The sequence below is a fragment of the Mastigoproctus giganteus genome, chromosome 7, assembly GCF_048544385.1.
Source record: "Mastigoproctus giganteus isolate SK-2022 chromosome 7, ASM4854438v1, whole genome shotgun sequence".
In the NCBI taxonomy this organism is placed as follows: domain Eukaryota; kingdom Metazoa; phylum Arthropoda; class Arachnida; order Uropygi; family Thelyphonidae; genus Mastigoproctus; species Mastigoproctus giganteus.
The window spans coordinates 185199569-185213529 of record NC_143581.1 but is presented as its reverse complement, the minus strand read 5'-3'; the positions used below and the strand labels follow the sequence as shown (position 1 = coordinate 185213529).

At 37.0% G+C, this 13961-nt stretch overlaps 1 protein-coding gene across 2 annotated transcripts in view; it reads left to right on the top strand.

Annotated features, from left to right (window-relative positions):
* Positions 1-13961, top strand: part of Rich (Guanine nucleotide exchange factor subunit Rich) — a 579939-nt gene that overhangs the window by 139994 nt on the left and 425984 nt on the right. For both annotated transcript variants that reach the window (XM_090378010.1, XM_090378009.1), the window contains exon 10: positions 213-258. In XM_090378010.1, the coding sequence (XP_090234136.1) occupies positions 213-258 (46 nt within the window). The remainder of the gene's footprint in view (positions 1-212; positions 259-13961) is intronic.

Here is a 13961-nt window from a genome sequence, read left to right as displayed (position 1 = left end):
CCCCCACACATTGGAAAGTTTACTTTTTTCTCACATTGTCATTTTCTTGTTACCAGCATAGTCTGCCTTATTATTCTGCTTAATATGTAATTAATGTAGATGGAAGTATAAATTGTATCAATGAAAAAAATCAGAATAATTTTATTTTCATTTGGACTTTTGATATTTAAACTGCAGTAATAACATGATTTTATTTTATTTTTTTCCCCTAGCTCTGCTGATGTGCTAAAGAACAATCCATTTAGAATTCATTCTTTGGTAAGCATATTTCATGATAAGTATAATTCTTTTGAAGTAGTAACTGAAACACACACCAGCAAAAATGGAGTTGGTGTAACTTGCTCTTAAAGAATAGTTATAAGATGATAAAAATACTGATTTCCAGTCTGAAAATTTTGAATCCCTTTTAATACTTTGTTAGTTGTAAAATCATATGAAAGATATTACCAACTTTATAGAGCTTTTTCATTCTGTAAATGGATTATTTTAAGATATGTTTACCAATTGATACACTTTTACACTTAACCTTAATTAATAGCACCATGTTCCAGAACTTTTTCCAGACAAACACTTGTTTATGCACACTATTCCTCTTGCTGATCAAATTTTCCAGTTAATAAAGGGAAGGGAGATGACATCATAAAGGTGATTGACTCCTCATTGGTCAATCAGAGAAACCCAGTAATGCCAGCCTCTAAAGGCAAGGGAAGGGAGATGACATCATAAAGGTGATTGACTCCTCATTGGTCAATCAGAGAAACCCAGTAATGCCATCCTCTAAAGGTTATCTTGTAATTGCAGCCACTCAATTAACGTAAGGGTTTCATTCAGTGGAACTCTGTATAAGTTGAATTTTATGTAAGTCGGAATTTCCCCTATGCTTGTGTAACACTCAGCTGGGTTCGCGGCGCCTCCGTAGCCAGGTGGGAAGGAGCAGCAGTGCGTAGCACACGCTTCTTGATTAGACCGGGGTTCGAGTCCGTCACCACCAAATACGGAGGATGCGGAAAGGTCAGGGAATGACCACCGCATATCATGGAGCAATATGGCCTTAGTTGCTAATGCTCCTAAAATCCAAATAACAAGCACAAACAAACAAGCTGGGTTCGCTGAATTGATTGACTACAAAAAGAAATGTTAGATGAACGTGTGAATAGAATTATTTATTGTATTTATTCAATTTTTTATCTCATGTTCAGGAAAAATTACAAAAGCATGCAATTTAAAAAATTTAAAAATTATAAAATTACAAAAAAAAAAAAAAAAAAATAGAGGAGACAGGCATAACGTTAGTAAGTTTTACTTCTTGAGCATCGTTGCCAGAATCGACGTCTTCAGCTGATAAGTATGCCACTGTGAGGTTGAGGGCTGTGGAGATTTAGAAGGGGTCAGCTGCTCAACCTTACGAAGGAACATATTAATTGATGACTGGATGATGGCTTTTTTCTTTTCATTGTAGATTTCTTTGTAGCAAGCAAGCATATCATTCACCCCTCCATTAACTTTTAAGAATTGTTCGCTGTCAAGATCCATCTTCTCAAACCTCTCCATTATCAATGCAAGTTCTCAAAATACCATTGCCATCTCTCTGGTGATGAATCGTCTCGGCTCCTCATTTGGTTCATCTTGAGCTTCGTCAGCATTTTCTTCTTTCACTATTGCTGCTTGCAAGTCAATAAGTTCTTCGTTAGATAATTCCTTCTTTTCTTCCTCTATTAACTCCTCCACGTCTTTGGCAACGACCTCCAGCTAAGTATCTCTGCAAACTTTACGATCTTATCTGTAACTTCTTCATATGATTTGTCTTTTTCAAATTCTTCAAAGCCTTTTACGTGCCGTGGGCATATTTTCTTCCATGCGCCATTTAAACAACTTTTATTATTTCTGCCCAGGCCTTATTAATGTTTAAGATGGCTTGGTAAATATTGTAAGATTTCCAAAAGGAAATTTCCAAGAGGAAAAAGAGGTTTTAACAGTGACTTAGAGAACTATAGGTCTGCAAGTCTGGCTTCTGTGGGAGGAAAAGCTATAAAATCTACGATTAAGAATTCTTCCGGGGTTGATTTGATACATTTGTTAAAGAAAATCTTGTCTTGCTAACCTTTAAGGTGTTATGTGGTAGTTACAAAGGAACTAGATACAAGGAATAATGTATGATTTACAAGTATAAAGTTATAGAATTCTTATAGTACCATGATAATAGACTAAATACAAGAATAACGAAATGCTTAAAGTGCGGTACTCACCTTGAATATAATCTGCAATAGTTTTATGAAAAGACTGATGGCTAAATATAAGGTGGAATGGTTAAGTTAATGCATTAAGGTGGGATGAGATTTAATTTAATGGAATTTTAAAATAAGCACAAGGAAGCAGAAATGCACTAATCCATCCCTGGTTGTCATAAAGTAGAAAATAGTTAATCTGGAACATAAAAGAATTGATAATGCCAATAGTTGTGATGACAGACTTTCGTTAAGTTATAATGTCTTCGGTAGGCGGTGTTAAGTGAGAAGTAACGCGTGTTGTATTTTAAGGAATTTTCTATATTCTTGTGATGCTCTTTGGAATACGTAGGAATCTCAGATGTGAGAGATTCCAAGCTGAGGAAAGGTGAAAGGGAAGTTTTGTGTTTAGGAGGTTGAGATTAGTATTGTGTCAAAACCATTCGATAATGAGAGCTTCATATTGAAGAATTTTGTGGCTGGTTTTAAGTCTTATAATGGTGATAGCGGAGTCAATTAAAGGAGTGTGATTGTGGGTTTGAGTATGAATTGCGAGTTCTGTACTAGCTTGTCCCGATCTAAGACTATTATAGTGGTAGTATGCACGAGTGTTGGAGGTTTAGGTAGAACCAAACTTGGTAGTAGTACTACCAATATAACAGGGATCACAGTTTGGTTGACATTTAATCAAGTAAATTATATTGTTCAAATCGTTGGTTGGGTATTTGTGTGTGTCTTTGTAAGTGTTGAATAAGGATCCGAGTTTATTATAAGCTGAAAAAATAAGGGAGATATCAGTACCTGTAAACACACGGCAGAATTGTCTGGCAAGTTCATTATGGTATGGGAGGATGATGCGTATATTTGCGTTGGTGGTGGTGGGTTTTGGTGGATTCTTAATTTTACTTTTGGCGGAGGAAATAGTGTGTTGAATGAGTTGGGTTGGGTTGGGTAGTTCCTAGCTGTAAATTTTTCTGTGAGGTATTGAAGTTCATTGGTTAAATCATTTTGTGAGGTGTTATATTTGAGGGCATTATGAGGGCAAGTTAGTACAGAACCCACAATTCATGCTCAAACCCACAATCACACTCCTTTAATTGACTCCGATATCACCATTATAAGACTTAAAACCAGCCACAAAATTCTTCAATATGAAGCCCTCATTATCGAATGGTTTCGACACAATACTAATCTCAACATCCTAAATGCAAAACTTCCCTTTCACCTTCCCTCGGCTTGGAATCTCTCACATCTGAGATTCCTACGTGTTCCAAAGAGCATCACAAGAATATAGAAAATTCCTTAAAATACAACACGCATTACTTCTCACTTAACACCGCCTACCGAAGACGTTATAACTTAACGAAAGTCTGTCGTCACAACTATTGGCATTATCAATTCTTTTATGTTCCAGATTAACTATTTCTACTTTATGACAACCAGGAATGGAGTAGTGCACTTCTGCTTCCTTGCGCTTATTTTAAAATTCTGTTAAATTAAATCTCATCCAACCTTAATGCATTAACTTAACCATTCCACCTTATATTTAACCATCAGTCTTTTCATAAAACTATTGCAGATTATATTCAAGGTGAGTACTGCACTTTAAGCATTTCACTATTCTTATATTTAGTGAATGATTTACTTAAAATTTTAGAAAGGCTTTTGAGAGTTTCACATAAACATCTTGAATAAGTTGGAGAATTGTATCACTGGGATTAGGTTGCTCCAGTAGTGGTAGGAGACAAAAAGTGATTATAAATGGGCAATGCTCTGAATTAACCAGTATTATGAGTAGGATTCTTCTGGCTTCTATGATAGAGCCTTGTTTTTAATTTTCATTAAGGATATCAGTGATCATATAATAAGTTTTATATTATAATTTGCTGGTAATATTAACGTGAGCAGGGTTATTTACATCAAGGTTGAAAAGTTATACAGCTGATTTAAAATTGGCCATATTTTATTTGTTTAACATAATATTCAACTTAAATTTTTATAAGAAATAATATTCTTACCTGTTTCTGCTTTCAAAACAAATAATTACTCAGTTATATTCAGCTAACATTGTTGATTTTCAGTGATTTCTTCTGTTTTAATTTTAAATGATCAGGCTTTTCTTTCCTCTGAGATTGGCCATTTGTTATTCTTTTGAAGAGGACTGTGTTTGAATCCTGTTAGAAACTAGATGAATTCTAAAAGGATTCTTTAATCATGGATATACTTGGCTAAGCTCAAGCAGGAGAATAAGGTTTCTCGACTCAGAATTATTCCATGTTTTTCAGCCCAAACAGCATGGAAATTGCCCTGTGACCTATACGCTCATTAATGTTTTTTTTTTTTTTTTAATTCTCACGAGTCATGAAACATGCCTACTTTTTTTTAATGTGGAATCATTTGCCTTCTTGAAATTATTGTTGATGAATAAAAAAATCCAAGGTTTTTTTTTTTTTTTTTTTTTTTTTTATGAGAACCCCTAACACAAGAGGTATTATAACCAATAGTACTTAGTACCGTGTTTGGTTGGAGGTTGAGAAGACGAAAGAAGATATTTGTTGATATTGGACTTGAACTTCTGTCGATTGGAATTTTCAGGAAATACGTATGAAGGAAGGTTGTTCCAGAAAACGGCAGTTGGATGAATAAATGAGGAAGATGAAAAGTTGGTTCTGTGGGTTTGAAGTTGGACAGTAAATGAATGTTGGCTGGTGGCGGCACGTGTTCGGACTGTTTTGAAAGAGAGAGCGGGAATTATAGAAGCCAATTCAGAAGAACAGTGCCCATGGAAGTATCTGTAGAAGAGGCATGCAGCAGAAACAGTGCATCTATGAGAAAGCGAGTGGAGAGACTCTGTTAGAGATGAATCATTAATTAACCTAACTGCCCTCTTCTGAATGGAATCAAGAAGCCTGAGAGAGGTTTTGGGGGCACCACCCCAGATGTGGGAACAATATTCCATGGCAGGGCGGATTTGCGATTTATACAGAGTGAGCAGCTGTTTGGGAGAAAAGTAACGCCGAGAGCGAAAGAGAAAACCAAGTTTTTTAGATGTAGAGGCAGCAATATTTGTAATGTGCTTGTGCCAAGAGAGATTAGAAGTCAGGGTAATCCCCAAAAGAGATATATCATTTTGCCTAGAAATTGGAGTGTCACTAAAGATAAGCATAGGAGCAGAAGAATCCTTTTTGCGAGATATAAGACAAGATTGAGTTTTAGAAGGGTTGAAATCAACTAAGTTGTCTTTGCCCCACTGGAGAATTACCTGAAGATCGGTATTTAAGGAATTGGCAGCAGATTTTCAAGAACTTGAAGCTGATTGAGCTGGACAAGGTTTCTCAAAATGGAAAGTTGAATGCAATGTGCTATCATCGGCAAAACTATGGATAGGATTTCCAGTCAATGGAAGAAGGTCATTGATATACAAGAGGAAAAGAGTGGGGGAAAGAACTGAACCTTGGGGGACACCGGCATTAGTGGAGAAGTTAGAAGACAGAGAGCCATCTACCATCACCCTCAGTGAGCGATCAGAGAGAAAACTGGATAACCAATTACTAAAAACAGTTGGCAAACCATAAGATGGAAGCTTGTTTAGAAGACCTTTATGCCAAACACAATCAAAAGCCTTTGAGATGTCAAGAGCAACTACTTGTGTTTCACCGAACCTTTCCATTGAATTAGTCCATAAATGGGTAACATAAGCCAGAATATCACCAGTGGATCGACACTGACGGAATCCATACTGGCGATCGTTGATCAGACGGAAGGTTTCTAGGTAGTTTAAGAGTTGGCGGTTAATTGATTTCTCCATTACTTTAGAAAGAGTAGAAGTAATTGCAATGGGACGATAATTGGATGGGAGGGATTTGTCACCCTTTTTAGGAACAGGCTGGATATGAGCACATTTCCAAGCAGAAGGAAAAACACCTTTGGAATAAGAAAGTGAAAAAAGGCGGCAAAGAATAGGAGTAAGTTCAGGAGCACAGGTTTTGAGAACAAGTGGAGAAATACCATCAGGACCTGGAGCTTTCTTAGCATCAAGATTCATCGAAATCCTTCTGATATCCTTTTGACGGAAGACCACAGGAGGCATTGAATGGAGCATGTTGGGAATGGTGGGAGGTGTTTTACCAAGATCATTAATACATGAGCTGGAAGAAAAATGGGATGCTAGCAGGTTAGCTTTATCCTTGGCTGAAGTGACAACAGAACCATCTGGTTTGGACAGAGGCGGGAGCAGAGATGGGCAAATGTTGCGGCCAATAGCTTTGGCAAGAGACCAGAATGCTCGGCTACCATTAGGGCAAGAAGCAAGTTTTCTACTCTTAGCCTGTTCAAACTCTAGTTTGGACTGATTAATAACTGCTTTACAATTGTTGCGAGCTTTGGTGTAGGCAGAAAATGAAACTGAAGAATTAGAAACAAGCCAATTACGATATGCAACGTTCTTCTCTTGGACAGCCTTAGCACATTTATTGGAAAACCAAGGTTTAGATAAAGGACGAGATTTTAAAGTGGAGTGTGGGATAAAGGATTCCATTCCTGCAAGAATAATTTCACTGACACGATCTGAGCAAACGTTGACATCAGAAGTTTTGAAACAGTAATCAGACCAAGGAAAAGAAGAAAAGAAGTCTCGCAGGTCATCCCATTTTGCATTCTTGTAATGCCAAACAATACGAGGTTGGGAATAGCCATGAGATAAAGGTTCCATTGGAGAAGAGACAATCACCAAGTTGTGATCTGAAGTGCCTAAAGGACCTCTCACTTCAACCTTGTACTTAGAAGGGTTGTTTGTGAGAAAAAGATGAACCGTATTGGCTGTATGATTAGGATTGTCCGGTATTCTTGTAGGTAAATGAACAATCTGTGCTAGGTCATTAGTAATTGCAAAAGCCTCAACATCTCGACCTGCTGGGTTGGTGTGACTAGAAAACGGAAGCCAGCTGGAGTTGTGAACGTTAAAATCACCAAGGAAAATTACCTCACTGTTAGGAAAGTTGGACTGGAGAAAGTCAAGTTGCAAAGAGAGATAGTCAAAGAGCTCCAAGTGATTAGTGGAGTTGGGAGAACGGTAGAGACAACAGATGAATTTTACACAATGAGGTAGAGAGATTTTAAGCCAGAGAAGATCAAAGAGAGGAGATTCCAAATTGCCAAGTCTCTGACAGGGAATATCACAACGGACACATGCACAAGTACCACCTTTGAGGCGAAAGGAATCATACAGCAAATAATTTGGACATCTGAGATGAGCAGTAGTTGAATCAACTGATAACTGAGATTCAGTCAGAAAAAGTACATGGGGTTTGGAAGACTGCAAGTGGAAATGGACATTGTTGAGATTAGAATTGAGACCACGTATATTTGTGAAATGAATTAGGAAGTCCTTGGGAGGTTTAGATCTTTTCGCAGATAAGCTTGCTCTATTATTTTGAATATTCATGGTGTATTCAATAGTAAGAAAAAGTGGGTGGGACATGCTGTATGAAGTAATGAAATTTTTGGATATGGCGTACATGTGGTAAGAATATACCCAGATCCTTGACATAACGTGGCCTCGACAATGCTCCCCGCATACACACTACTCGGACTCCCTCCAGTCACTATCTGGCAGAGTAGAGGTAGCAAGATTATACACTAGCTGATCCGGAAGCTTCCTAGAGAGTTACCAATAGGTTCAGTCCGGTGTACTAACTAGCGGCCTCCCTCCAGTCACTATCTGGCAGAGTAGAGGTAGCAAGATTATACACTAGCTGATCCAGAAGCTTCCTAGAGAGTTACCAATAGGTTCAGTCCGGTGTACTAACTGGCGGCCGGCCGGCCTGCGAACACCGTTTTAGAGCTGTACCCTCGAAATGTAAGGAATATTGGATCTCGCCACGACATTCATCATAACCTCAAAAATCATCAACATACTGCATGATGGAAGTTTGTTTGTTTTGCAATTTTTACATTTTCTGATATCACTAAAAAAAATTATTTGCAATTAATTTTTTTTAGTATTTAATTAGTGAGGTAGTAAAATTAGGGTGGGAGTTCACCCACTGACCGAGTCACAAGTTGCTGGTCTTTTCTTGTTTCTGTAATGCAACCCAAGTGTTAGTTAAGTTCTAGCTTAGTCATGGATATGAGGTTGATCCAATATCAAAAGTAAGATTCTTTTAAACAAATGTAAAACTTTCACTGTTGCGAACAAACATTTTTGACACAGCATATTGGATTTATGAACTCACATCCTGATCAAGGAATAAACTATTCTAATACTTTATTGCCACAATTAATAAATTTATCATTATTTATTGTAATGTGTAAAATGTTAGAATGGTTTGTTTGTTGATGACATCACCTGTGAAGAAAATGTCTTATTTAAAGTGATAATTAAAGTCACATTTTGATCTTAAACTTTCTATGACTTCATAAAGCATCAGAACTTTCACGTAATATCACAGCTAATGGTGAAAGTAAATGAATATAAAACACCATTATGCCTGACATTTGTGGATTATGAAAAGGCATTTGACTCCATACAACATAAGGCAATGTTTCGGGCACTGGAAAGACAAGGCTTAGACACCCCATACATTATGATTTTGAAGAAAATATATGAGAATGCTACCTCCTTTATTAGACTAAACAAAGACAGTAGCAAATTTAAAATTGAGAAAGGGTTTGACAAGGAGATGCAATATCTCCGAAGTTGTTTACTGTTGCCCTTTAGGAAGCTTTCAGAAGATTGGACTGGTCGCAGAAAGGAGTCAATGTGAAGAGAGAACCTAAGCCATTTACGATTTACAGATGACTAGGATTACCATCCGTCCTCTTTTAACTGGATTTGTCCGGATTTTTTTGTCTAAAATTTTTGTCCGGGCGGATTTTTATAAATTTGTCTAAATGTCCTGGTTTTACATTATACGCCATGTTTTTTTAAGCAAGCTCGACGAAAACTACCAAGTTACGTTATACAGAATCTTTTTCAGAATAGGAGACGATTATTCAATTCGAATTTCCGTGTTGACAATTAGGCGGAAGACTCCGACAATGCTCAGTTTAGTGCATTGAGATTGTTACCAACCCACGCCTGCTTCAGAATTTATGCACATATAAATTTTATATAGTCTAGCAATACAATATTTTGATTTAGAGAGTAGATAACGCGTGAAGATCAGATGGTGTGCTAGAAAAAGATATATAAATTCCAGCAATTCCAGCATGTCAAATAAATATCGACAGTAAGAGGGACTGTTTTCTCTAGAAATTGATTGCAGCATATGAAAACGTGGATTTGAGCTGTATGCACACCAAATTGATCGAAAGTTGTGTACTGTCCACTAAATTCGGTATACTTATCAACGATCCAATCAAGAGGCAGACACTAGTTTATTTAATACCAAAGTTTACCTTTTTTTAAAATACTGTTTTTCACTTTAATTACAAAAATATTTATTATCCATCTTTATACCTGTAGGTACTTTTCTGCAATTAGATTAGTTTAGTTGTGAATGTAAAACATAACCTAACCTTAATAAAAGTTATGCTTCACTACTTACAATAAAAAATATTTATTATTATTTCAATTATAAAAATTAATATTATGAAGACTATACTTCCCCTAAAATGCCTAAAAGGAAGTGCATGTTTACAGAAGAGATGAAAAACAAATTTCCATGTTTTGTATCTGGCCGAGAGGAATGGGAAGCTGAATGTAAAGTTTGCAGAATGGGGATATATGTTTCAGTAGCCAATAAAGGGGTTGGTGATTTGGAGCATCACATTGAAACTGAGAAGCACAAGAAAGCAGTTCAAGGTGAGGCCTCTTCGGGAAAGGTTACAGATTTTTTTGTCAAAGCTGTCGGCAAAATAGAATATGATCCGGCTGCTGCAGAGGGTACATTTGCTTTTCACACTGTTAAACATCATAGTAGTTGCAAATCAATGGATTGCACAACTGTCACGTCAAGGAAAACAGTTATGCAGAGTCAGTAAGGATTTCATACTAAAGATGAATATTGCTAAAACAAAAGTAATGATGAACAAGTATGCCACAGAAAGGGATATAATCATTGAAGGAGTAGAAATTGAAAAGGTGTATCATATACATTGACTTCTTAATTTATGTGAGGGTTTCATTCCAGAATGTCTTGCACAATTTAAATTCATGCATAATGTAAATAATTATCAAAAAACGTGATCTTGCATCTAGCTAAATTACCCCTACTGGTGCATACCATTCTTTTTCTTTGGTTGGAAGGCTAGGCACTCTAAAGAAAACCTAGATAATATTGGTGTGAACACACCATAGATCACTCTTAAAGGCAAAAAACTACATTTGTAGTGTAAAAGGGTATCAATTTATCTGTATCTCATATTGTGCTCCTCCTTCACAACGAGTTGCCTTGTATTGCACTATCTCGAATAAGTAATGCTTCACTAAAAGAGAAGACTATTGTTACTTATTCTCAGTGGGCACCACCACCCAGACAGCACCGCTTCAAGGCTTGTTGGCCTTTCATCGGTGGGTTGCCTTCTGTGGTGATCTGTGGTGTGTTCACACCATATTATATAGATTATTTGTATTAAACCTGTGATGCCTTGTTGCATTGAGTTTAACTTATAGAAAATCTAGAGAAAATAATAAAGAAAATTTTTGTACAGTAACAAAGTATATTCACTAACTAATATACTAATATATACAGTACAACACAAACAACAATTGAGAGAGGGGGGGGGGATTGGAGTGGACGGTGGCCTTAGAAATTGATCAGATGAATCATCATGATCCCTCTGATCAATCTGTTTAAGGTCTGAATCCAAGAGAAAGATTCCTTTCTCTGGGATTTGGACCAAATAGGTGGGGATGTTACGCTAACCTGGGAGGTGGAGGTTACAATTGGTTCACTATACAATCAAATCACGTTATGATGGAGTCATCATAGTAAAGTACTGTTCACTATATGATATGTAGTAAGCGCTGGTCATTGTGATCACGTTTGTGAATTGAATTTTAATTCTATTGAACAGATTCTAATTAGCGAAAATAGGAGGAATATTATCCACAGGCTATAAAAGTGAAGATATATTAAACACGAATTTACATTTTATCACCTTACCAATTAAAAAATTAAATGATACGTGAAAATCAGAAGAATATACGTGATAATCGGAATAATTAATATGTACTGTAATATGTACTTACTAACTAGTTGACATTTCTGTTCACTGACATTTGTGGGTGGGGTTAAAATTTAAAACAGTAAAAAGATAAGCAAACAACAACAAAGAACACGGCACACAAAAATTGCAAGTAACACGATACGTGCAAGAGAGAACAGAGTAACAAGTTAAGAAGCTTTAAAAATAGGAATGAAGAGAAGATTCTGAAAAGTAATTTTTTTATATGATTGAAGATTCCATGGAAGTGTAACCACATTTCACCACAATAACCCACAGAATTCCAGCTGTCGAAATTATCACAAATTCAATAAGATCGAGTTTACTATCCATTTATGATAGATTTCACAAACAGAAAAGCCCAATAGACAGGTGACTGCTTATTGTTTTATGGTTCTGACCTCCACGAATCCGACCAAACCATGTGGTGCAGTCAGAGACAATCGTAGGGTAATCTCCAGTGCTGTGGTCTCTTTAGGTGCCTCCGTAGCCAGGTGGGAAGGAGCAGCAGTGCATAGCACACGCTTCTTGATTAGACCGGGGTTCGAGCCCGTCACCACCAAATACGGAGGTTGCGAAAAGGTCAGGGAATGACCACCGCATATCCCGGAGCAATATGGCCTTAGTTGCTAATGCCCCAAATAACAAACGAACGAACAGCTGTGGTCTCCTGCCCCGATTGAACGGCATGTTGCCCCAATTAAGCGAAGTAAACCCTGGTTATTTTCTCATTTTGGTTCTGTATTTTAAGATTTTCCCCAAATAAATGGCTTGCTTGATTAACCGGTGGCCCAAATAACCGAAATCCACTGTATATTAAATAACAAATAATATCCCAAGACATTGACACACACACACACACACACACACCCACACACACACTCACACACTCTCTCTCTCTCTCTCTCTCTCGTAGGTATATACAATTATACATAATAAACAACATAATACTTATTTTAAGGTACTGGCCTACAGCTTGCATATATTAAAAATGTGGCACACTTAACTGTATATTGGAGAGTCTGTGGCAGTAGTCATATCACAGAAATTGCATCATGCCAGCAACAAAAGTATCATTCTGCTTTCATCGCGATGCAGCCAGCCACCAGAACTGGACACACCGGTTTTCCCGGAAATATTTGTTGGTTGCTTTATTTAAGTTACAGACATTTAAATGTAACACGTAATAAAAATGTATGGTATATTAGGTTTGGCAACTGTTATTTCAAATAATATAATATTATTTATTTATTTTTTTTTTTTATGTAAACTCCAAACACGAGAGGTATTAGAACCTATAGTACTTAGTACCATGCTTGGGTTGGAGGTTTAGAAGATGAAAGAAGATATTTGTTGACATTAGATTTGAACTTCTGTAGGCTGTAATTTTCAGGAAATATGTATGAAGGAAGGTTGTTCCAGAAAACGGCAGTTGAATGAATAGACGAGGAAGGTGAAAAGTTGGTTCTGTGAGTTTGAAGTTGGACAGTAAATGGATGTTGGTTGGTGGCTGCACGTGTTCAGACTGTTTTGAAAGAGAGAGCGGGAATTATAGAAGCCAATTCAGAAGAACAGTGCCCATGGAAGTATCTGTAGAAGAGGCATGCAGCAGAAACAGTATGTCTATGAGAGAGTGAGTGGAGAGACTCTGTTAGAGATGAATCATTAATTAACCTAACTGCCCTCTTCTGAATGGAATCAAGAAGCCTGAGAGAGGTTTTGGGGGCACCACCCCAGATGTGGGAACAATATTTCATAGTAGGGCGGATTTGCGATTTATATAGGGTGAGCAGCTGTTTGGAAGAAAAGTAACGCCGAAAGCGAAAGAGAAAACCAAGTTTTTTAGATGCAGAGGAAGCAATATTTGTAATGTGCTTGTGCCAAGAGAGATTAGAATTCAGGGTAATCCCCAAAAGAGATATATAATTTTGGCTAGAAATTGGAGTTCACCAAAGATAAGCATAGCAGCAGAAGAATCCTTTTTGCGAGATATAAGACGACTGAGTTTTAGAAGAATTGAAATCAACTAAGTTGGCTTTGCCCCACTGGAGAATTACCTGAAGATGTGCATTTAAGGTATTTGTAGCAGATTTTCAAGAAGTTGAAGCTGATTGAGCAGGGCAAGGTTTCTCAAAACGGAAAATGGAATGCAATGTGCTATCATTGGCAAAACTATGGATAGGATTTCCAGTCATTGGAAGAAGGTCATTAATATACAAGAGGAAAAGAGTGGGGGAAAGAACTGAACCTTGGGGGACACCGGCATTAGTGGAGAAGTTAGAAGACAGAGAGCCATCTACCATCACCCTCAGTGAGTGATTAGAGAGAAAACTGGATAACTAATTACAAAAAACAGTTGACAAACCATAAGATGGAAGTTTGTTTAGAAGACCTTTATGCCAAACACGATCAAAAGCCTTTGAGATGTCAAGAGCAACTACCCGTATTTCCCCACGAATAAGACATACCTTAATTTTGGGGCCCGAAATTTGAAAAAAAATGTATTACATGAAGTTATTTAACTCAAGTTTTATTATTCATAAAATTCATATGACTCCTCATCACTGT